The sequence below is a fragment of the Triturus cristatus genome, chromosome 2_2 (assembly GCF_964204655.1).
Source record: "Triturus cristatus chromosome 2_2, aTriCri1.1, whole genome shotgun sequence".
Taxonomy (NCBI): Eukaryota; Metazoa; Chordata; class Amphibia; order Caudata; family Salamandridae; genus Triturus; species Triturus cristatus.
Window position 1 is genome coordinate 611,159,172 of NC_140582.1, and position 25,638 is coordinate 611,184,809.

Below are 25,638 nucleotides of genomic sequence, written 5' to 3' on the forward strand. Positions count from 1 at the left end.
ACGAACTAGAACGGTTTAGAGTCTGTCATTATAGTTTTTGGGTACCATAGCAGTTCACCAGAAAACCCCTTAGTCATGGTTACATCACACTTTACATAAGCCTCTTATGGCATTTTTTTACATAATGCTTACACAACCCCTTACACAACGCCTACATGCTGTACTGTAGAATCCTGATAAACCCCTACCCACGTCATCGTTGTAGATTGGCAAGGGAGGTTACAGGCGTTGGCGAGCTAACAGACGAGATCCGCACCCTCCTGGACCAAGGCCACTCCACAGCCCTCATCCTACTCGACCTATCAGCTGCCTTCGACACCGTCTTCCACTGCACACTAGTCACCAGACTACACGACGCAGGCATACAAAGAACAGCCCTGGACTGGATCCGATCATTCCTCACTGGAAGAAGCCAAAGGATCAGACTGCCACCCTTCCTCTCCTACCCCACGAAAATCATCTGCGGAGTCCCACAGGAGTCATCACTGAGCCCGACCCTCTTAAACATCTACATGGCCCCCCTCACAGCCATCGTCCGACAACACAGCCTCAACATCGTATCATACGCTGACGACACCCAACTCATCCTCTCCCTCACCAAAGACCCAACCACTGCCAAACTCACCTTTCGGAAAGGAATGCACGACGTCGCAGTCTGGATGACCAACAGCTGCCTAAAGCTCAACGCTCAGTACCACCCCTTCAGCATGAGACAGCACCTAGTGGCCGACTGCCCTCGGAAGCCCACCTACCCCTTCAGACCACGCCAAGAACCTTGGCATTGTACTCGACTCATCACTCACCATGAACCGACAGGTCAACGCCGTCACCTCCAGCTGCTTCAACACCCTCCGCATCCTCTGCAAGACCTTCAAGTGGAGCCCCCCTGAGTCAAGGAAGACAGTCACCCACGCACTCAACACCAGCAGACTGGACTATGGCAACGCACTCTACGCCGATATCAGAAAGTCCCTACTCTGCAAACTCCAGACAATACAGAACACCGCTGCCAAACTCGTCCTCGGCACCCCCGACACAAACACATCAGCCAGCACCTACGTAGACTCCACTGGCTCCCCGTGGAGAAAAGAGTCACCTTCAAAGTCCTCACCCACACCTACAAATGCCTACACAACAACTGACCCAAATACCTCAATGGCAGAATCAACCACTACGTACCCAAAAAAAACCTCCGATCTTCCAACTTCGCACTGGCAAAACCCGTGCATCCACAGAGCCAGAGCAGGTGGAAGATCCTTCTGTCACGTTGCAGCTAAGACCTGGAACGAGCTACCGGCAGACATCAGATGCGCCCCCTCCCTGAACACCTTCAGGAGGACCCTCAAGACCTGGCTCTTCAGCTAAACAGATCTACGGACCCCCCTTCAAACCCCCCCTGAACCCGTCCCCAGTACCGTGAGACCCTCACGGGTAAGTAGCGTGCTTACAATTCCCTGATTGATTGATTGAAAGCACTGAGAACCACCAGAGACAACGAGGACATTGTGTCCCGGGAGGTGAACTACCTTCGCGAGTAGATCCCCGGTACTAAAGGACACGTGACCAGAGAGTAAAGAGGATAGAGACAGATATGTGATATAGAGAACACCCCTATTAAATTCTGTCCAAACTGCCACCACATATTTACACAGAAGGATCCACACGAGGTCTGCAAGCGGTGCCTTCCAATGGATCACAACACCAAAGACTACAAGGCCTATGCTGAATTCCTAACAAAAATTCTAAACGCCAGACTGAAGCAAAGACTCCCACATTACGCCAAGGCCGGCACTCAGAAATCCCTGAAAGAACTTAGCCACTCCAGCGATGATGAAGAAAACATTGACTAAGCCGAGCTGGCAGAGGGAGCAATGTCGATATTGAAAAAACAGAAGCAGCGAGGAAAGCGTCGAGAGACGATGAAAGGAGGAAGGTAACAAAAGCCCAAACACCCCAAAGGCCACCTCTGTGTCGACGTTGAAACATTTGATGACAGAAGGTCGGCACAAACAAAAAGAACTGCATGGGTTCTGACCACATGACACCGAAGTGGGCAAGCCTTCTAAACAAGCCATGACACCAGCAGGATCAAAGGAAGCACCGAAGGAAAGGGTCAGAGAGGCAAAGGACACGAAGCCAATGGCCTCAAAGAGAAAGCCCTCCTTAACGACTGATGCCGAACGCATGCTCAAGGTAAAAAGAAAAGACACTAACTCAAGTCTGAAATGGCAGCGCTCCTGCAGTGGAAGGAGTTCGATGACTCCCTCAAGACCTTTCAGATCCCAACAATTTCCTCGTAACCAAGGTATCTGGGAGAAGATGTGCGGGACATTGACACCCCATCAACACCGGAACCACACGAGGACGAACAGCAGGACCTCTTCGATTACGAAGAGAAAGAGGCAAGCACGGAAAGAGGGACAGAGCCCGTTTGACGACGAGTGGCCGAATCCCCCGAAGAAGGAATCAACAGCTACCCTTCAACGCCTTCACCCCCGGATAACCTGTCCATGTACAGCAGACTCATAAAGAAGATGGCAGACACATATAGGGTCTAGTTGGGTGAGAAGAGAATAATCTTGCTTCCTTCACAAAACCTTGATGCCATCCCAGAAGGCAAACCTGTAGTAATTGGTGTTGCCAAATTTATTAGTTGGGCATGGATCCTTAGGGCTAGGAAACTTAAGTCGTGATTTGTGTTGTTAGTTGCTATTAATTAGCATCATATTATGGACTTTGGGTTAACTGGCGTGTCCCTAATTGCATTTTATTGTATTTTTTATCACGTGGCGATCATTTTAAATCTACTGTTTTATGTAATATTTTAAAGGTTTATGAGTCTTATTTTGTATTGTAAAATGAATTACATTGTATATGAATTGTTTTAATATGTGTAGAATGTCTTTTATGATGTGAATCGAATAAAGACTTATTGACTGATTGATTGATTGGCAAACCTAGACCTGCCCATGCTCTCCAGCATTATATACCAGGGCAAAGAAGCCTCTAAGGAACCTGCCACAGCTCAGGCAATTACTCCTCGAGTGGGGAAGAAATGCTAACATTCTATACAAGTTCCCCAGTACATCAAGGGAAACATACCAGTAGACTCAATCATTGTGGGCACAGTCAGGAAGAGGAACAATGCACCCACATCTACAGGATCACTACCCAGAGAAAGAAAGCAACAGGATGGACCTGGTGGGTAGGAAGATTGTGAGGGAGGCAGGGACGCAATGGAGCATTGCTAACTTCAACAGTGTCCTTAACAAAAATAATCACTAGCAATGGGAGAAAATGGAAGGACTGATTAAACAACCTCCCAGAGGAGTTCCAGAAAAGAGCAAAAGCAGTCCTCTAGGAGGGCACAAACATTCTCAACTCCTGCCTCAAATCTGCAGTGGATATCACAAGCAGACAGCTGGGCATGGGCACCACACTGAGGAGGCGCACATGGTTCAGTATTTCCAGATTCAAGGCCACGTTACTATCCACGGTGATAAACATGGCATTTATAGGGGAGGCTCTGTTTGGGAACACCGTGGGTGAGGCACTTCCAACAAATCAGGAAAGACAATGAAATGGCCAAGACGATAGGGGCCTTAAATTTCTGCTGGTTCTTCATGAGAACAGGGGACCTCAACTGAAGACCAGCAGGAAGAGCGGGGTTCTCAACAACTCAGCAACAACACCAACAGGGTCTCAACCAGCAGGCCACACAGTAACCGAATCAACAGTAGTGGCAGCACCCGGTGAAACAGCCCTTTTGTGGGGGGTAGAATAGGAGGATTATTCCAGGAATGGAGGTCAATAAACTCAGAGAATAGGATCTTAAACATCATAAAGTATGGCTACTACATAAAACTTACCATCACACAGTTGCAAGAAGAGGTCAAGGAACTCATCAAAAAACAGGCCATAGAAAAATTTCCAGAAAGGGAAGCAGGCAGTGGTATCTACTCAGCATACTTCCTAATACCAAAACAAGACTTAACACTGAGACGCATCCTAGACCTAAGGTACCTAATCAAGTTCATACGAATGCAACATTTCAAAATGACAATGTTGCAAGAAGTGATCTCACTCCTAAAAAGGGGAGACTATATAGCCACACTACACCGAAAAGACGCCTACCTTCACATACCAATGATCCACAGGCACAAGAAATAGCTCAGACTTCTCGTGGACAGAGTACACAACCAATTCAGAGTGTTACCCTTCTGGAAAAAAATCCACACTAAGGGTGTTCACAAAATGCCTATCTGCATTGGCCTCACACCTGAGGAGAAAAGGTTCACATGTCTACCTATACCTGGACAACTGGCTGGTAAAGGCAAATTTGAAATAAAAAAATCCCCAGGGACATGTAAACAGTCATCAGAACGCTCCAGAATCTAGGGTTTACCATTAACCATGAAAATTCATCACCCCTCCCAGAGAGAGTGACGGCATTCCTGGGGGCAACATTGGACTCAAAGACAGCTCGAGCATACCCAGTCCTGAAGAGAGCGTCAGCAATAGTGGACCAAACTCTCCTCTACCAGAAGGGTCAGTCTCTGACAGTATGGACTGCCATGAAGCTGATGGGTATGATGGCTTCATGCATCCCCCTCTTACCATATGCAAGAATACACATGCAACAGGAATGGATCTGCAATGGATGGTGTAGGAAGCTGGCTGTGTATATGGTATACCACTGGGTGATTATTTTGTGCACAAAGTCCAGAGATTCTCCCAGAAGTGTTCAGGGCTCAATGTAAACCCAAAGTGCTCTATTTGTGTTAGTGTTGGCGAGCAGCCTTAAGCCTAATACAGAGGAGTGTAAGACATTTGTTATGCACACAGTGACTAATAAATGACACACGTCTCAAAAAGGAGATCCACACCAATTTTAGGAAAAGAAGCTTCTTTCAAGATTTATGTTAAGATCAAGATGTTCGCAAAAAGGTAGGTATGGTTTTCAGGAAAAAGACTTTATACTTTAAAAGGTGGACACAATTGTCAAACTTTGCAATTTTACTCTATGGAGGAAAACAAGAATGCGGTTTTTCAGGAAAGTGCATTACTTATAGTTCCAATCTTTGAGGTTTCGGGTCAACATCAGGCAAGGTTCTGATTGCCACCAAAACTGCACCACCAGCAGCACTGGGGCGACGGGTGCAGAGGTCGGATTCGAGATCAATGCCCAATGTTAACCAATGGAGACTGGGGGTTCTCGAAGATGCGCTGCTCACAGGTGAGTGAAGCAGTGTCAGGAGTTAAATTAAGTACAAGGGGGGGTCCACAAGGCAGCACCAAACTTACACCCTCAGCAGCACTGGGGAGGCTGAGTGCAGAGTGCAAACACAGTGTTGGGCACCCAATGCAATTCAATGGGGGAAATCGAGGTTGAAGAAAGGCTGCAGGCTCAGGCCAGGAGGTAGACAAAAAAGCACCAGAGCTGCCCAGGTAAGTAGAGCTGCTAGGGTATGTAGGGACACCATTGGACAGGATCCCCAAGCCCCAGGGGCTTCGGGTGCAGGGGTGTTCTTAGGTGTCAGAAAAAAGGTTACTGGGCAGGGCGCAGTCAGGGGGGAGGCATCAAGGTGGAGTCCAGCAGGGGTCAACCCACAGTGGAATGGTGTTCAGAAGCGTTGAGGAACCTTCACAGGACTGGTGGGCCATTTGGACTCGGGCTGTGGGCGTCAGGTGCATAGGTGGATCTGGAGGTAAGTTTGCAGTTCCTCAGGGCAGAGTTCTTTTCTTTATAGATGGTTTCATCTAGACAAGTCCACTCTCCCTGGGAGATTTAGAGTCATTATCGAAGGAAGGCAGTCCTCCCAGGTCTTTGGAGGTCACTGGGTCTGCAGGACAAGTTGTCTTTTTGTAGCAGAGGTGTAAGCGTTTACATGAAGCCAGTCACTGGTCCTTCTCTCGTGCTGGTGCGGCTCTTCTGTGTCCGGACTTATTAGGTCGCTGTACATCTGGTTTCAGGGTCTGGAGGAGCCACCTAAATACTAGATTTAGGGGCGTTACAGGAGACTAACAGGTAGGGACCAATGGGTTCCTTACCTGGGGTGCCCACACCCACTATTATGCCTCCCTCCTGTGGAGGGGGCATGGCCCTAGCCTTGACTGGATAAGCCCCACCATCTTCAAGATGGTCAGTACTGAAAAGTGTGCTTTACTTCCACATCCAGCTGCTGAGAGGTGGAGTTGGTGAAGGGGGACACACCTCGAATTCTTCTTAAGTTTTCCCATCTGTTCTTCCACCAAAAGTGGGGGTTTGAAACGGGGCCGGCCATATGCTGCTAGCAGCAGAGGCTGAGGTTGCATTACAAAAGCAGCAGGCCTTTGAAGCATCCCTGTCGAGCACTGTGCCCAACCTGTGACACCTCCCCCAGGATGTTCTTTGTTTTTGGTCTCAAAAGAGCAGACACTCTTGACCCAGGCGCCTAGAAACATGTCTGGTGGTGGCAGGCTGCCTGAAGCCAGTCAAAGGCCACACCAGGGTTGGTAGGTTTTCAGGGGGCACCTCTGAGGTGCCCTCTGAGTACATGTTGTAATAAGTCCAACACTGGCATCAATGTGGGTTTATTTAGAGGAGTGGTTTGGTACTAAACACTCCTGGGTTCAGGGAAGCCAACATGGTGCGGGGGGAACTTAAGTTGTCGAATTTCCAGCCCATGTGCTCTTTATGGCTTCCCTGGTACTTACAATATTAAAGAATATACTTGAATATTCTAGAGGTATATCTGCTCATGCAGAGATGCCCACACCTGAGATATAGTGCACCCTGCCTTAGTGCTTGTAAGGCCTGTTAGAGGTGTATACCTTGGGCAGTGCTGCTGGACATGGAACGCAGTGTGCCATGCCGACTTTATCATTTTTCACTGCATCAAAGCATGCAAGCTGCTGTGGCAGTGTCCCTAGGGGACCCTCTTCAGTCCCAATGTTCTAGGTACCATTTACTAGGGACTTACAGGGGCGTCTGAAGTACCAATCATGGTACAGTTTTAGGGAAGGAGCACTGGCACAGGGGACCTGGTTGACAGGGACTCTGTGGACTTAGAATTGAATCCACATCATTTTCCAGGCAAACAGTGGGGGGTGACAATGTCAAAAGAGACACTTTCTCACACTAAGGAAGTAACAAACCTAGGAATTACTATGGACTCCATGCTATCAATGAATGTCCAAGTGAACAAACTAGCAAGATCAAGCTTCTTTACTTTAAAAACTCTGCGACGCATCATCCCTCAGTTGGGTTTCCCACACATGGTACAGGCTACTATCTCTCTTGTACTGTCTAAACATGATTACGCCAATAGCCTCTACCATGGATCATCTTTAACGACTATGAAAAGACTACAACGGATTCAGAACTCTGTTGCCAGACTACTCCTACATGTAAGGCCAGAAGCCCACATCTCCCCTTCCTTGAAGACCCCACATTGGTTATCGGTTACCAGAAGATCCCCATTCAAGCTGCTTTCTATCACTCACAAAGCGATGCATGGAACAGGGCCACTCTTCATCAGGAATAAAATCACCAAATACATTGGACAAAGGAACCTCTCCTCTAGATTGGCAACTCGCTTCAAAATCCCTCCATTCAAGAAAAAAAACATAGGTGGCACATCCTTCTCTGTTGAAGCACCCAAACTATGGAACTCTTTACCCCCAAACGTAAGATCTATGGATAACTATCTTATCTTCAGAAGACTACTCAAAAGTTGTCTTTTCCCCACATAACCGCCATACTCAAACATACATGTACAGCATATCCCTGTGTATATAAGCGTTTATTTGGATGAGAGGATAAACGTTTTAGGTTGCAGTGGGACATGTATTTCCTATAAATAATTTTCAGGTTCACCAGCATTAAAGGTGTTATCTCAATATAAACACTATCTAGTGCACAATACTCAACACAAGACACTTTGTCATTTAATAATAGTAAGTACAAGTCATGGGAGTATATACCTAGTTAACCCTAGCAGGACATAGTAGATTTTATTTAACATATGTAAACCTTGCCTTAATCCCAAAATACGTGTTTCTGCTTATCTTATTTTAGGCATACATAGCAATACCAGCTTCTAGCAACACCTATAAAGTAATGCTAAGTGTACAAAATGAAACAGCATAAGATAACAAATCATGTAATGAGTGCGACAGAGCGTTTTTTCAAAGAGGTATGCAATTCCATATGTGTATGCATTGAAGTGCAGATCGTACTCCTAAAATAAAATTGCAGCGGTTCTAATAGGAAAATAAAATGTGTTGTAACAAGCACAAGATCATACCGAAGCAGTCAGATGTATACAATTGCGTATGACCCAGTTGCTTTGCAAGACCCATAAAAGGTATTGGAATACATCTGTATCTTGCACACCAGATCAGAATCAAATGGCCTCAAAACACGACCTTGTTTGGGGAATGGGATCATCTGAATTAAATGAACCTATTTATTTTTCCGAACATCGAACATACAATCGTACTGTGTCTGTGTGTGAGGAATATTCTTTGGAAATCAAAACCGATCTCATTTGTTTATGTGCATCAAAGTCAGAGCTTTATAGTAGTGATGTCCTGCACTGCAGTTTTGCAAGTCGGTTAAATTAGCTCATTTATGATTAGCTTTTCTCCGGTAACAGAACGTGTGTAGATCAAAAAATTCGATAGCAGAGCAAATATGTCTTTTACACCAAACTACATACAGGATACATGATCTTGAAAGTTCTCTACATTATATGTACTGTGATGGACTGCTCTTTTGAAATTATTTATTTACGTACATTTACATAATTTAAGTAGATCTGTTGATGATGAATATAAGCCATACAAAGCCGTACATTGGAGGTCCGTGCAGTGGCGTAGGAAGGTGGGTGCGGCCGCCCTGGGTGTCAAAACTGAGGGGGGTGAAAAAATGGCAAAAATATGTGTTTTAAACACATATTTTTGCCATTTTGTCAAGCCGGGGGTGACCAGAATTTTTCTGCGCCGGGTACCACCTGACCTTGCTACTCCACTGAGTCCTTTTATGCCTGTGGTGCCACCATCATTTTCTAAAACTTCCTCCTGAAGTTCACTACTGTTAGTTTGCGCTGTGTTCACATTGCGTGTGGCGAACTTTTATAGGCACATAGGTCTGTGCTCAGAAGAAGCACCACAGGAGCCCTGTCTCTCATTTGGGGCTGTCTCTTGGGTGGTGTCTATGTGAGGCAAACTTCTGGAAGTAGACTGCCCTAATTTCTTCTCTGAAGAAATAAGGAATCTAAAGCAAAAGCACATGTGTTTTTCTGTGCTCATTATTACAAGGATGTATTTGTTGTTGGTCCCATTTTGCTTTGCAGTCCAGAGTAAAAGCAAGGTCCCTATTTTAGAATAAATCTACATTCTTCAATTCACCCAGAAGTGCTGTTCGACAGCTGTATTTTTATTTTGTATTTATTATTTTTTGCTATTACTCTGGGTGACTGAGTTTTATTCTACACATATTATTCTGTCTCACTAATGTTGAACTTTTGTGCTGAAATAAAAAGCTACCAGGAAAAATGCAGCCTCAGTGCATTGTGGTATGTAAAAAGTGGTAATTTATCTAATAGTTTAATGCCTAGCTGTGCTCCTGTGAGAGGTAGTGTTGGTTTTGTTTTGGCCAAACATTACTCTCCCACGTGTGTTCTTGATGACTGAGCGTACTGATTAGAAGGCCACCTTCAGCCAGTAGCACACTACAGTACGAAAAAATGTTCTTGTTAATCCTCTTTATTTTTTAGTTTAATTCAGCTATGCTGTGTGTGTGTGTGAGATGGCTGGAAAGCGACGTCCAATATATTATGTTCCTGTGAATTGCTCTTTATTGGTAATGAAGTGTTTAAAGCTGATTTGTACCCTTCCACATTCTTGCCCAAGCGCACACTCATCTCTGGTGCCATCCTGGTGCCTTTTCTTCCACAGACAAGAAGGCGGCCTGCAAAGAGAAAATTTTTGTTTTTGAATCTTGCAAGGACTTGAGGCAGGGTGGCTTCCCTGGTCGAGTACGTATTAATGACAGACTGGTGCCCTCTGAGGGTCTCAGAGGTATGACCACGTGTCTTCCCTTTGGCTAAAGTTCTAACCCCCTGGGTTTGGCAATGGATCTTTCCTTACTCTGCTCTCTTGAAAAAGTATCCATTCAAAACTGGGAGACTGGGTTCTGTCTGGTCACAAAACAAATGGTTTTGTCCGTGCTCCACAAAGCATTTGTTTCCTTAACTAATACAACAATTAATTGTTGCTTTTCTGTGTGTAACAATATTTTTTGCAATTCTTTTCCTTTTCTGCTTTCTCGGTGACTGTAAAGTGAGAAATACTACCTTTTCTTATAGAATCAAAAAGAACGTGGATCAGGAGGCAAAGTAGTGTGATTACTGTACTACATTCAGCTTAGGGTTTGTGGCAAAAGTCCAACATTTGAAAAACCTTTCTTTCTTGAAGGACCATTAAATACATTGCCCTGAAGTTCTTTGTTACCTTTATGAACTGGATGCAGAGTGCAGAGTGACACAGTGAATTTTTTTAAAGTTCAACATTGCACCAAAGCGAATATATATATATATACATACATATATATATATATATATATGTGTGTGTGTGTGTGTATAAGGACACATCATACGAACAACTGACTAACTTCACATGTGGGAAATCAAAGTTATTGTTTGCATACATCAACCTATCTTACACAGATTTACACTTAATCCCATATTCAACTTACCCCAACCTGTCACAGTATAAAGAATTTGGATTCATAAAGTAACTGGAACCCTAGCAACCTCAGAAAAATCAAGCAGAAAAACCTTTTAAAGAAAAGATTAATTACACAAATTGTGTACATCCTAAGGAAGCCTTGGCCACTTACATTTTCCTAAAACTTCTTTGTCATCTTTTGAATTTTTAAAAGTTAGACCCCCATTTTCCATTATCCCAAGCATACTCCCCTTATAAATACACTGTGCTGCCACTGACTCGATTGCCTAATATGTTTCTCGTTCCCACTTACACATTCCGCCCACACCTCACTTATGGGCTTGTCTTTTTTTTTTATTTAAACAAAAGATTCCTCACTTATTTACCACTGATTTGCTACAAAAAGCCATACGTCCCTGTTTTTTCTGGCATTGCATTCCTCAGTGGTACTGTTTACCAGGGCTCGAGTCGGGGTACCACGCGGGTGGACGGCGTCCCCCCACTTATTTTACCAGGTTTTTCCGGGTGGACGCCGTCCCCCCTGCCCAAAAGCTGGACAGCATCGTGTGAGCAGAGAGCCCGGGTGGGAGGTAAGTTTCCCGTAAATTACCAAAGATATGCTAATATTTGTAATTGGAGACTTTAAGAGACACCGGTGGTGTGTGCAGGCTGGAGTGATTGGGAGACGGAGCGAGCACTTCGTTGTGCAACTGGGGCACCCCCTCGGGGGAGGGGGGGTTGCAAAGGACATCGAGGAACAGACATGGGGTAGCAGTGCTGTGAAATGCCCCGTCATCTAAAGGCATATGAATACTCATGAGATTCCTGTTGTGACGTCACTTCCGGTGACAGCGTCCCCCCACTTCTTTTCATGAGAATCATGTTGTGATGTCACTTCCGGTGACAGCGTCCCCCCACTTCTTTTTTTAGGACTTGTGCCCTGCTGTTTACCCAACTGTACCCCATGTCCTGTTCCTCCTTACTCTTTCCGTATTTAAAATAGTAAAACGACTGATTGATAATTTAGAAGAGATGTTTTTACAGTGCATTGTTGCTATGGCTATTTTTGTAGATTTTTTGTGCACTGATTTTTAAATTTAACTTAAATGTTGCTCCATTGTAGGCGCTGTGGCGAGTTTTTAGGGCTTTTAAAAATCCATTTATACCTATGCTGCTGGGATTCAATACCTAGTTCATGTGCGTTTTTGTCAGTTCATCAGAGATCACACCATAGCAACATGGGATTTCTTCAGGATTGATTTTTATGAATTTAGATTCCTCCCATATGTAATAGACAAGATGAGGTTTCGTTCATAAGACAGACAGAACACAGACTCAAACTTACAATGACATTCCTGTATTAAACTGGAAATCTCTTGTGTCAATGACTAAACACCGGAGTTCCAATAATTGAAGTACATAATTGACAATCCTTCTTTTTTGAATCATAGATTCAGAAGGTAAACAAGAAGATAATAACGCTACAGAGAAGCACTGTTATGCGTTTCTAAAGGTGGTAAATCCATTCAGCCTCTCTAATAGAAGAATCAACAGTAAACACCGCAGATGCTCTGGTGTTCAAGAATTCCCCCATCATCTTTCTAGGTAGAGTTATACAGCCTGCTACAGCATCATTAAGGGTTGTCTGAAATACATCTAAATCCGTTTTTCTTTTAATGAATTGTATATTTTGACTCATCATGGCTGATGTCGTTACCTACAGGAAGCAGTCCAATTAACTTGATCATAAATAACAGCTTTGAATTAATGTTTACTCCTTTTAAAAAAAAAAAACTAATTTCCCCTCACAAGATCAAGATAGTCTTTTAACCCACCCCTTTTTATTACTTACCCTATTTTATATAAAAATAAATAGCATTATTTATCTCTGATAATATACACCCAACTTTACATTATAAGGTTTTCACGACCCCAAGACATTCTATCACAAAAATAAGGCATGATGCCACAGGCTGGGCACCTCTATAACTTCACGGACGTCCTCTGTGAATTCAGCCATCCCTTTTAATGTACTGTTATGGTTACATGACCATGTGGTAAATGTGTCTTCTCACTGTCCAAAGTGTGCATCAAGTCAAGCATGAGAAACTCATCCAGTCCTGATTTTTACTTTATATTCTGGTACTCGTAGTTTTGTTTTTCTCTTTTTAAAAGCAAGTCTATAAGACCTATGATGCAAAGAACAATACAGAATGTATGTACAGCTGATTTCTTAGCTGAGATAAATTGAGAAAACTGTATGAAACCCAAATGACAATTCGGCAGACCTGTCCAGGTTGGCTAGACACCAGCAATCCCATCCCGCCTGTCCCATGGACCTACTTGTGAACTACAATATTTTTGTGGCGCTGTCAGATAGGCAAGCAAAAGTGGTTGCCGACTCTCCCTGCTTCTCGGAAATGAATGGAAATGTTTACCATGTTCTTCAGACGTGGACACAGTCTTTACACTGGGTGCAGCTACTCTGTTGGTCTTTATGCATTTACCGTTCATGGAAAGCAGTGGTCGGGTATCCAGGAAGTGGCCAACAAGAATGCCTGCCTGCTCTCACTGCACTGGATCATTCATCACTGCCAGCTGGCAGGGCTATCCCCTGGTATGAGGGAATTTACAAATCAGTAAGTGCTAAACACACTGAGTCATTTGCCCTCTTATGTAGTAGTAATATGAAACGTAATGCCCTTTGGGTAATTAGCCGTATTACAGGATACCGTGCCACTTTTGCCAAAATCTAAACAACCAAGTATTATGAATAATTCCCGTGAGTCATCTGGATAAGATACACAGGCCCGACAGTTATGTTACCAATATTTTGTCATGTATCTCCACACTTCCCCATCCAGTCAAAGCTAATTTAATCATATTGTTTTCCAATTATAGAATGCATTTTACAAGATATTATTCTTTCTTTTAAGATTACTTTTACAAGTATGTAGCTGATTTCCATCCCTATTCTGTTTAGGCTCGCATTAAACTCCCTACATACATATGTTCTCTGTTGCATGTGTATTTATGCAGCTTTGAGAAGAAAACATGCTCTGAAAATCAGATGTGCCAAAAGTATTGTAACAGCCGTCCCTGCTTGTGAAACAGCTCCACATGGTCATGGTGCAGCACATGTTCCAGCCATTGTTGGAAATAGTCTGTTTTCGTGCATAACATCCTCAAAATGAACGTTATACACAACTCTGCTTTTCTGATATATTTACTGAGAAAAGCCACAGCCCAACCTCAAAATGAGGCATTCAACATTCTAACTGTTTCCTTCAAGCCTTCATTGGGTGGCTTATGTGGCTGGTGTGTCGGTAAACTAAACAGAATGCCTGACAAAGGTAGTGCTACCTACACTTTTCTACCACAGACTATCCTAATAAAACCCGGATAGCTTTCTTGCGTACACATCGTGGCTGAAGTCCTAGGCTGGCTTGTGTCTTAGGTATTTATCACTGTCTTTTCTTTCACTTTTTCTCCTACGTTTTACAGCTCCCCAAATTACTCAAAAGAATCTTCAAAGAAAATATATAAAATAAATCTTCCCACCACCCTCTAAACAGTTGGCCTGCAAATGGGTAAATATTAGTCATAGGTTATACATTTTCAGTGTAGACCCTTTTATGGCCATTTCAACTTCATGGTGCGCTGTGAGTCTGTGTGGAGGGGAGGCGGGCATCTGTGTGCGGGTATGTGTATATGCCTGCTGCAAATGGAGGCACTAAAAGACCCATTTAAAACCAGGAAACACAAGCAGTATATTTTTTTATCAGCATTTTTAAGATGCAAAGACATTTATTTCCATTCACACTCAGTGCACATTGCTGGTTATCTCTTAATTAACATAGGTGTACTTATTACTGCTTAGCTTAACTATGTTCCATTATTCTTTGGTCGAGGCGATCTTGACTGTAATTCCAAAAGTACTTCTACAAAACCATTTCTGTTATCATCCCACTCTATTAAAAGATAATTGTGCCGAATAATAACACCCTCGTTTCAAACAAAAGTTTATTATTTCAGGCACTCTTGCAAACGGAACACAAGATTGCTTTTATAATTCGTTTTTTGTTAAGGGTTAAATGTTAAGTCAGCTTTTCAGACCGTTACATTTCACCTTCCTTTTTGCTCAAATTGCTTGTTTGCTTGCCTGGTGCTTGTTTAAGAGAAATGTCAATAAAGAACTGTGCTAATTTCCTGTTTCAATCAGTTTCCACATTGTCTGCAGTATTGCCCACAGAGCAGGAAGTGATACCTTACCGTTGAGCACTGGAACGTAAAAGGATGCGTGCCATTGATTTTTTGCTATTTAAGTTCATGTAATCCAACAATTAAGCAGTTCTCCGAGTCTTGAGAAAAAGCTACTTTTATGGCTTTACTGTGATTTCTCTTAAAATGAAGAGAACGCTATTTACATACTACTTTCAGTTGTGACACAATACTTATTCAGGTTAGAAGGAACCCACTTAAACGGAGATTATACAACACAAGGTCAATACAGCTAGAAACATGTGTGCATTAGGTTTTTCATCCCAATGCACACTGGGTGCCTACCAGTTTGTAAAGGTTTCTTATGGGAGACTTACATATTACAGTTTACAGAAAAGGAGGAGGTAGAAATATGAACTAAATATAGGAATTCATCCGTCCATCCATCTAAATAGGTTCTTATAAATCACCAGTTATCACACAGCATTTTTTCTTGGTTCTATTCAAAACAGGTATGCAGTGCGACAGAAAAAGCAGCTAAGTTTCAAAAAGCACAGTTTTTGCTTTTTTCCACTGCTTTATGTAGTTAGGGGCCTCGTGCGAAGGGTTTTAGCATTAACAGCCCCTCAGATTCAGTAAGTCAGAGGCATGGCAAACACTAAAACCTTATTTCAAATGTACTAAACTCGCTTAGTGATTCAGAAAAGGGGTTTGAATAGCAAAATAGGTTCAGAAGTAGTTTCAGAATAGCTATTTGTAAAGAGGGGGTTTTGTGATTCCCTTCCAAATAGTGATTCTGACCCTGATGTATCACTGTACTGCAACCGCAATCTGGTTGCAAAACATTTAAAAGTTACTTATTCGCAAATTGGGTTGGTAGCTTATTCGCAAATCGGAGGGCATCCGCTTTGGGCCCTTTTCCCTTTTAGAATCTTGTAAAATGTTTCAGGGAGAGTAGGCAGTGGTCCACTGGACCGCAGACAACTCTCAGTGAAACTATTTGCAAAAAAGAAAATGTTTAGTTTTAAATGCAGTCCAGTTACCTTTAAGACAAATAGGCTGCATTGACAAAATGTGTTTATTGTGGGCAATCGAAGGGTGTCGCAAATTGGGACCTGCCTAGTGAATATTAATTAGGTAGGTCGTTCAGTGACCCCCTACGATTTAATATTTTGTGAACTGACCTGTTTATACATGAATCAGGTAACAAAATACTATTCCGTTTGCAAAAGTCCGTGCGCAATTTGCGACCACTTTTTGGAAATGGAAAAATAATACATGAGGCTACAGGTTCTGCTCTCAAGAACACACAAAGAGAGTTCCAGAACTTGGTATACTGGAATTTTGAGACTGATACAGGTTTTAAGAATAATACAATAGTTGACCAGAAGAGTATTTGGTGACTTTGAAGTGCAAAAATGTCTTTGCTGTGGAACTATACAAATACTTTTTTATAGATGTACTTTCACACAAACGGAAACCAGAACAGTTGTTTTATTCTGGTTGTTGAGCCTTAGATGATCCTTGCTGCAGTGAACTGAACAGACTGAAGTCTGTTTAATGTAATCTCTGGGAGATAAAGTGATCTACTGTAATGAAGACGAGAGCATACAAAAGCATTTACAACCATGATCCTGATGATTGCTTCTGTGTATACATCAATCTTCCATTCAGATTAAAAATGCATACATATTCAAATGTATGACAATTCATAACAGACATGCCCGTGTGTGTGTGTGGTCGCACAGTCCCTCACACATGCACACGACGTATGACAGTTTTTACCCTTAAATGTACTACGTTGAGTTCACTGGTACGGGACATAAATTAGTTTCCCAGTTCAGCTAAATTAACAAAGCCTTTTGTCTGGTTTCCACCTCCAACCGTTCACTCATTATTCCCTGGTCAAGATCTAAATGAGGACTTCTGATTACAACAATGTGGGGGCAGGATTATTTGCTGAGTGCACGTTTGTGCTTGTAATTGTTTCTCAATTACTGGTGACCCAAATTCGAAATTAAATATTTAGTGCTTCAAAAACTGTCTAGACCTTGTACTTTTAAATTTAAGTATGACTGTTTGGGAACAGTCGCTTTTAAACCTGCAATAAGTAATTTGCAGGACGAAGTGCTACTATTTTTGCTGAATATATACCAATAATTGGTAGTCTGAAATTTTTAATTTTTCAATATTAAATTTGTAAAACGATCTCTTAAACATAAAAATTATAATCAGTAGAGCAAAATGCAACCATTTTCTGATTTGTGCATGTAAACAATCAGATTTTAGCTTAAAGTTACATTTTTAAGAAGATTTTAGTTTGTGAAATATGCCAGTGTTTCTTACAACAAGCATGTTTTCAGCGCCATCTAATAAAGTAATAAATAACGGGGAGTGAGCATCAAATAAATTATAGCATACAATCACGAACTTTATACTGGTTGAATTTAGCCCACTAATAGACTCTATGTATACACTTATTACATTTCCCAAATTCAAATGCATTTTCCAAATATCAATCTAAACAAAAAAACACCATCACCCAGACAGGTTTTCAGTGAAATATATAAACTATTTGATAGTCCACATAATACATTTCCATTAAAGGTAATGTTATCTGGTTGGATCCAGCAGACCTTCAAGAGATCAGTCAATAAAGGTTTACAAGACAAAGCACATTAGCCCACTCGACCTATATATCTTTTACAAAACCTCTAAGTGCACAGTGGACTGACCGAAAACAATTTCAAACCAATTATATTTGGTACCTTATCATATTTTTTATTTTGTGATTGTTTGTAACATAGATACTTACATACTACCATGATTTACAGCTTACATATCCACAGTATTTTAACCATGTAATCATTGATTACTTATATATCAAAACAAATTTTAGCGGAATATTGGCATATGTGACAGTTTTCACCATCATATCACAATCCACTCACTCTTTCATACAAAGAAAAAACATCCTCTCATATATACCACTCATTCCAATCCCAGCCACCCTTACATACACTACAAATTATAGCAAGAAAAAGTCTTAAATTTCTGCCATTGTTATGTTGCAGGCTCGAATCTCCCATATAGATGCATGTTTCAGTGGGTAAAAATTTTTATTGAGTTATCATCTTCATGACCACATGAAAAAGGCTAGTAGGGGATGTCTGTGACAGTGATCAAGATGAATTGTTTATCCAAATACTTAAATGTATTGTATCAATTTGCTATAGTATAGACTTAGCTCAAAAGGACAGCAGTGCGCTTTTCAGTGACCATCTTCAATGTAGAAGTCTTTCAAATATGAGGGTCTGTACTTATTTCTGTATGGTCTCATTTAAACTAGAGAAACCGAAAAGTGTTGGTGGGTGTCAGTAAAAAGATGTAACTCAGAAAGTACTAGACAGCATACAGTACTTATTGCTTTAGATATTTCGATATAGTATGCCTATTTACAGGTTGAGGCACAGAAAAATGCAGTAATTTTTTGACAGTTATCTAATGACTTGGGATAGCTTGAGGTATATAGTTTTCCTAGTTATGAACATCAGCAGCTTATCCAATATTCCAGATAACCTAGCAGGATACCATTAGCTGCTGTTTAGCTTTGATGTTCAATGGTTAGTGAATTGCCTGTGGTGGACTCAGTAGGTTGAAAGTGGTGATGGCAGCTTGACGTGAGGGTTTTCATGGAAGAAAGAGGATGCTGGCTACTGTTTGATAATGATGATGATATCAGATTTGTAAAGCGCACAGGTATTCTGAGGAGTGTCTTGGCGCTGGATTAGAGGCTACCTACAAAGCACAGATAGTCCAGTTAGGCCTGTTGAAAAAGCCATATATTTAATGTTTCTCTTAAAGATGGATTGCTTAGTTGTGGTATGTAGCTCAAGAGGAATGTTGTTATAGGTGACTGGTCCAAGAGAGGAAAAGGACATACCACCGGTGTTGGAACTCTAGCTAGTCTATCGAAGGAGGTCTGTAGATTCCTCTCTCTCAGATACTCTGCTCCTGTCTCGTGCAGGACTTAGAGAACAAGAAACAAGGATTTGAAAATGATCCTTTTTTTGATTGGAAGCCAGTGATATATAGGTTCTCGGGGGAAGATTGAGGAGGACTCGGGCCGCCGAATTCTGCACAACTTGAAGAATGTTAAGAAGATAATATGGGAGACCCAAGTATAAAGCATTTCCATAATCCAGTCTGAAAGTTATCAAAGCCTGAATCACCGTTTTCTTAGCCTCAATAGACAAAAAGGGAAGCAGAGTGCATAGCAGCCGGAAGAAAGAACCAACCAGTGCCTGGATTTGTGGTTGGAATGAAAGGGCCCTATCAAATTTAATTCCTAAATTCTTTACATTGTCTTGATGTGGGCCAGAGCAATCTCTAATTTTGGGTGATGAGGTCCTTGTAATGCTTAACACCAGTGCTTTGTCCCTTGGGGATTCTGAGTGTGTTCTTTTTTTACAATCGTGATAAAATCTTTTGCTGGGTTTATTGCTCACAGTTATCTGCTGAATAATATATCTGCTTGGAAAAGTTTTAAAAGGCAGTGGTTCTGTTTTAGTTGTGTCCTGCACTACATTCATTTTGCATTGACCATTGTCGTCTGTTAGTGTGCATTACAGCTTGCAGCGGACTTGTGCACCAATGACTTATTTAGTATTTAACTATTGTAGTGTTTTGGATGTGGCTTTTGTGCACCTATGGCAAGTGTCACAGTTGAGCAGAGAGGCAATGAGAGGAAGCATACAGGTCGGGAACTCACAAGTTATACATTTTTTAACATTGGCTATATCACTCTCTTTAATTCTCTAGCAAGAAATATGGTTGTGTTTTTCTCAGTGCATAGGTCAGTATCAAGAATAGGCTTCACCAAGATATGTTTTTCTTTTTAAGTATCGCTTCTAGATTAAATAGTTCCTTAAGGAAGATGGCATTGTAGCCAGGGATTCTGTATGGGACAGTTATGGTAATTGAGTCTTTTGGACTAATGGTGCAACATAACATATGTTGCTCAAAGAAGGCATTTGGCTGATCTTGGTGTAGACTAGCCTTAACACCTCACAGTAAAACATTGTTTAGTACTGCTTATCTATTTTATGCATCCATATTTTGATCACCCCTTTCTTATAAGAAAAAAGAAACATTTTAAATGTGTAATTCTTTATGAAAACAGTTAGTGGTTACTGTCTCTTTACAGAATGAGCATTGCCAGATAGTTTAACCAAGAGTTGAGTGTGCAAAATTTAGCAGAAATGGCATTCTAGATTTTGAATCACCCCTTCTAGGAAGTAAATATTCAAAAATGTATTGAAAACTGGGTTTTACATACTTTTACCTAGAATTTAGAAAAAACCTTTATAGAGCATGTCCTTATTTTTTTTAATCACCTTCAATATGTTCTAGTATCTAGACGAGCAATAGCCTTATTATTAGAATAATAGGTGGTATGTTAAGCTCTAGATGCCTAGATGCTTGAGTGACCAGGTTTGTGTGCCTGTCTGATGGTTTAAACTGTATGTGTGTCAATTCCTCCTTCTAAGAACTACCAAGTAAATGTCCTTAGATGTCTTGGTTGTAATGTTATAAGTGGAGCATAGCAAGAGAATGTGTGCAAATCCATCATCCTGTTTCCTACACACTTTACTGAGCACAAGTGAAGTGAAGTCCCATTACTGGCTCCCAATCAAGGAATGATCCTAATCGCAATTCAAAACTGTCTGTGTCATCTACAAATCATTGAACAGGCACAACCTTACGAAGACATTGGACCTCTACTGGTCGACCAAACACTACCAACATTTTAGCCATTAATTGAACTATGTGCAAAAGATCTGTGCAAGGTCCTCCTAAATTGAAGGCTATACCCACTTGAATTCGTATATCTTCACTAAAACTCAAGCCAAACTTCCTGAAGTTTGAAGTTCTGAAGGTAATTTAAAACAGCTACAAAATATGGGGACTTAGGACTCTCAGTTAAATTTCAGTAATATTGTGAAGCATTTACAAATTAGTCCAAGAACTACACAAAACCCAAGATTGAAAATAAAGATTAATAAAAATATGAAAAAATAAACAATTCTGACCATTTTTCTGTATGACAGAGAAAAGTCTGAGACACCACTTTACAACCGAAACATGCAAGCAAAAAAAGTGCAATAAAAGGCAAATGTTGTATGAGGAAATATATATATATGAGTTTGAATTATAAGTTTCATGTAGTGTTCTTTACAGCCTCTCACAAAATATAGAATAAAATACACACCAGCGCATGCCCTCCTTGCTTTTGCTGTTCAAAATTGCTGCCTTACCACACTGATAGTGATAGAAGACCATCTCAATTATTGGCCCACAGCAAAATACTCTGGTGTATAGTAAAATACATTCGAAAACACTATTCTTCAGAAATTGATACAAACATGCTAGTTGATTCCAACAGTTTTATTGATTTTTTGTAACATTGTTTTACTTTATTGGTAAACAAAAATAAGTCTCTTTATGTAAGGATCCACCTCGTATGATTTAATGGACGCCGCCCCTGTTTGAAATCCAGCTTTCATAAAATAGTGAAATTGCCAATTATTCTTACATGGTTTCAGTTAATGCTGAACCTTTTCGCTGCTTATTATCTCTCATGTCAGAGCAGTTAACATTTGCTTTACCACTAACATGCTAAATGTGTCTGTTTGTGGTCACTACGTAACATTCCTAAATGGCAGTTATAAGCTATGCTCTGAACAATAGACCTGCCTAATTGCTTTTTAACATTTTTTTACTGTGGGTGTTGTATACAGATGTTGGTATTTCTTGCCAGCAATGCATGTTTATCAGTTTACTGAACACATAAAATATGTAAGTATGTTTTTAACAAATGTGCTCCGGTTGTTAAAAGATTGTTTGGCTTGAATGTCACACCTTGTATGTCACTGGAAAGCGTTTAATGTATACACAGTTGCTGCATATCCCATGAATCTTCAACATATGATATTTTTAGTTCTCAGGCTTTAGGAGATATTGTCCAGATAAACTGGTCATATGAATACACTAGCTCAGTGAATGGCAATGATTAGCCCTTAAATAAAGTGCACGTGTATTTGTTCCTCTAACATCTTGTACATGGAAGAAGATGTATCTGTTTTAGGATAAGGAACTGCCCAACACTTGGTGTAATTTGCTGAAACTTTTGGCTCGAATCCAGGCTTCAGCAGCTGGCCCAAGAAAATGTATGATTCTGGAGGAATTACTTTTTTCTCTATGTCTAAATTTGTAGCTATGTATAATTTACATATGTAAAAAATAAAACAAATTTGAAGTGTTCACGCTAATTCTGTCCCACTAACGTCTACCGACCCTCCTCCTTACACCCTGCTTCCTGTAACAATTTGTCAGCTGAATCCTACGCTCTTCTACAGATAGCGACTGTGGTTTAACCTACTCGCTTTACAATAAAAGGAGAACTCTTTGCTTGTGCATGCTAGTAGGTCCAAGCTATATGAAAATGTCCAGGACATACACTTTCTCGGCATCCTTTAAATGCCTTTAAATATCTGGGGTGTCTGAAGAGGCCTGAAGCCAGGAGTAGGGAACAAATAATTTTACCATGTTTAACATGAACTTTGAGGTAAAAGCAATAATGGTTCCATGAGGTTTTGAAGAGCTGACCTTTCTTGCAGTTGTCCTTTGCTCCTAGGTGTGGGGAACTAATCGCAGAGGGGCCAGGTGGTGCTCTAAAAGAACAACAATTCAAATGAAAAGTGAACCATCCTCGTAGTAGATACATATAAAAACCCTGTGACAGAAGAACCAGTCATTAGAAAAGCATTTCTCATAAGGATTACAATTATACCCGAGGCTCTGACCCTAACCAATGCAGTATTTGCAACTCATGCTATTTCTATCTGTAATGACTCTATCGTAGTATAACATTACTACCATTGTAATCAGTAGTTCGTTAAACAATTGCATTTATTTTGTTAAAGTAACAGAAATGAAGACTCTTCAAATCATGTTTACTACTTAAAGTTGCCCAGATAGTTTGCTTTCCCTAACAGATAAAGTACTCTGTAAGCATGAGAGGTTCTCTTTGAATTGCCAAGGACATGCCCCTTTAGTTTATAAAGCATGTGTCAAGGACATGCCCCTTTAGTTTAGAATGGATGTGTCTAATACGTATATTATAGGCAGCCACGTCATAGTAAGATTTCAGGCCAAACAATTAATTGGCGGAACTGAGCCACAATAGAGCTGAGAGTAACAAGGTCTTCCTTTGCGCTTTTCATGCTATCTTCTACAATTGGCTAATGTGTAAGATGTTGTTTTTCACGTGAAAATTAATTATTAATAATTCTTTTGGCTGTCCACAGACAAAGATGAGTGCTCAAAGGACAATGGCGGTTGTCAGCACGAATGCATAAACACTATTGGGAGCTACGTGTGCCAGTGCCGAAATGGGTTTGTCCTACATGAAAACAAGCATGACTGCAAAGAAGGTACAATCACTCAAATATTCTAGCAACAATTGATCCAGAGTGGTTTCTTCAAAAGTAGATATGGTATAATCTTGTCTGCCTCCTTTCCTACTATATGCTTATGAATTCACAGTACAATCACAAAACAATATCACAGTGTTCCCTTTACCAAATGACACAGTTCCATTGTACCTTTTTTGTTCGCTTTGAAATGGCACGTTGCTGTTTGGGAACGCAATAAAATGGCCCATTTGTAGGATTTTGATTCCAGAAAGTGCTCATCCCCACTGCGTGCGGCTGATTAACGTACGTAGTCAGTTCTCTGGACGCAGGCAATTGAATGGGTTAATAAGGAAACTGGAACAGCTGCACTCAGATGGAGGCTGTGTAGCTGCCCCAGATATATGACATCTCAAAGTGGCTGCGCAGGTTCAGAAGGAATGGTTGATGGTGGGAATAAGGTGTGGATTACCGTCACAACGTTGTATTTCTTGCCCTCAACTGCGCCCTCAGAGCAGAAGTGGGTGAGGCTGACATTGGGAGAACAAATTTTCTACTCTAACTCCAGTACTAAAATATTTGGGGAAAGATCAACTTTCCCTCTAATATTCCAGGAGGCTTATTTACTGTTCTAACTCAAGCCCTGGAATATTATGGGGACAGTTGTAAATTCCCCAAGTATTTTAGGAAGGGTTGAAAAGTAGTAATTTTAATTTGCAGAAACTGCTGCCTAGGAATACGGGTCACATATAGCACACAAGCCATACTGTGCATGGACAAAAGCTGTGTACAGCAGGCTCGGTTGACTGGCTGATTTTGGGTGTGTCATAACTGTAGTTTCACCCTTCCCTCTCAGCATGAACTAAACATAATATGTGTCATTTTAGGTTGCTTGGAAGTAAAGAGTGTGGTCTTCAGCCATTTCTTGTTCTTGCCTATCTTTCACTGACCACTCACCAGACACTAACCATGTTGAAACAAGGTTGTCATTGGTGATATCATTGGCGATAACAGCAGTAATGTCAAGTGGAAGGTCATGAGGTGTAGATTGGGGGGGGGTGGGGATTGAGATGCCCCGCCCCACACAGTTTGTCACAAGTTATGCAGGTTTTGTATTGTGACTATAACTTCACTTTGGCAGTAGCTTTTTGGGAATTTATCATATTTTTTTACAGGCAAATATTAATTTATAATGAGTAAAAGTAAACATAACTACCTTTCAAAAAGGTTTTTTTCAGTGACTGTCCACACACAAACACATTAATATATGTATTGAATACAAATGTGTTTTTTTGTAAACTACTAGATTATTATAGCATGACAGAAGCTTATCATGGAAAAAATATATCAAATTCAGAGTGAATTCTGTAGGCTACCACGTGAATGGAGTAAACTGCAAACGCAAGGACCATTTTTGTGTTCATATGCAATCAGACAAGGAAAAATAATAAAAAAAGATCCCCAGAGTTGTTCATATCTCTTAAGGTTTTGTGGCCACCATTATACCTGTAATTCAGTTGTACTACTTTTAAAATGCCGTCCACTATTAGAGATAGTTACAAATATTTTCTGTACAGCTGATTTGGGATTGGTGTTAATGCTTGATATAGGCACCAAAGGAGCACGGCATCAAATATGGTTGCACATCACAGGATAATGTGAAGGCACAAGATAGTGTATTCTGGCAAGAATGATGGTTGTTTTTAAGGCATTTGTATAGTGCTCTGAGTTGGAAGCCCCCCTTGCATCTGATATTCACAGAGAGGTTTACTGAGGAGATAGCAGTGTTTCAAGCCAGTGTGACGGTCCTTATGACTCTGCAGGGAACAAGTTCATTGAGTAAAAAACCTACTAAGGGTGGACAAATGCTGAGAGGCAGAACAACCATTACATCTTTTTTCTTGAACTACTAGACAGACAGAATGTTGTTCCATGTCTGAGCGACTTAAGGGAAGATATTGGCTCAATGTATTAGCCCAAAAAAAGAGTGCCTGCTCATTGAAGTGGGGTACTGAGGAGATCTGTTTGCTTTTGAGAATGCTGACAAAACGCTCTGCTATAGTATTTTCTCTGTCAACAGACCAGTAAAACAAATAGGTCAACTTCGCCAGAGAGTTGGCTATGTTCCCTAGGTATTGGAATATTTCGAGTATCTAATATAGACTTCTAGCTGCAAATTCCTTACCTTAAACAGAAAAACAGGTGTCAGACTGGATCCAGACATTTGTCG

The 25,638-nt window shown here is 41.1% G+C and overlaps 1 protein-coding gene across 2 annotated transcripts in view; it reads left to right on the forward strand.

Annotated features, from left to right (window-relative positions):
- The window catches only part of TLL1 (tolloid like 1), a 416,213-nt gene that overhangs the window by 342,602 nt on the left and 47,973 nt on the right, over positions 1–25,638 (forward strand). For both annotated transcript variants that reach the window (XM_085641791.1, XM_085641792.1), the window contains exon 17: positions 23,304–23,429. In XM_085641791.1, the coding sequence (XP_085497917.1) occupies positions 23,304–23,429 (126 nt within the window). The remainder of the gene's footprint in view (positions 1–23,303; positions 23,430–25,638) is intronic.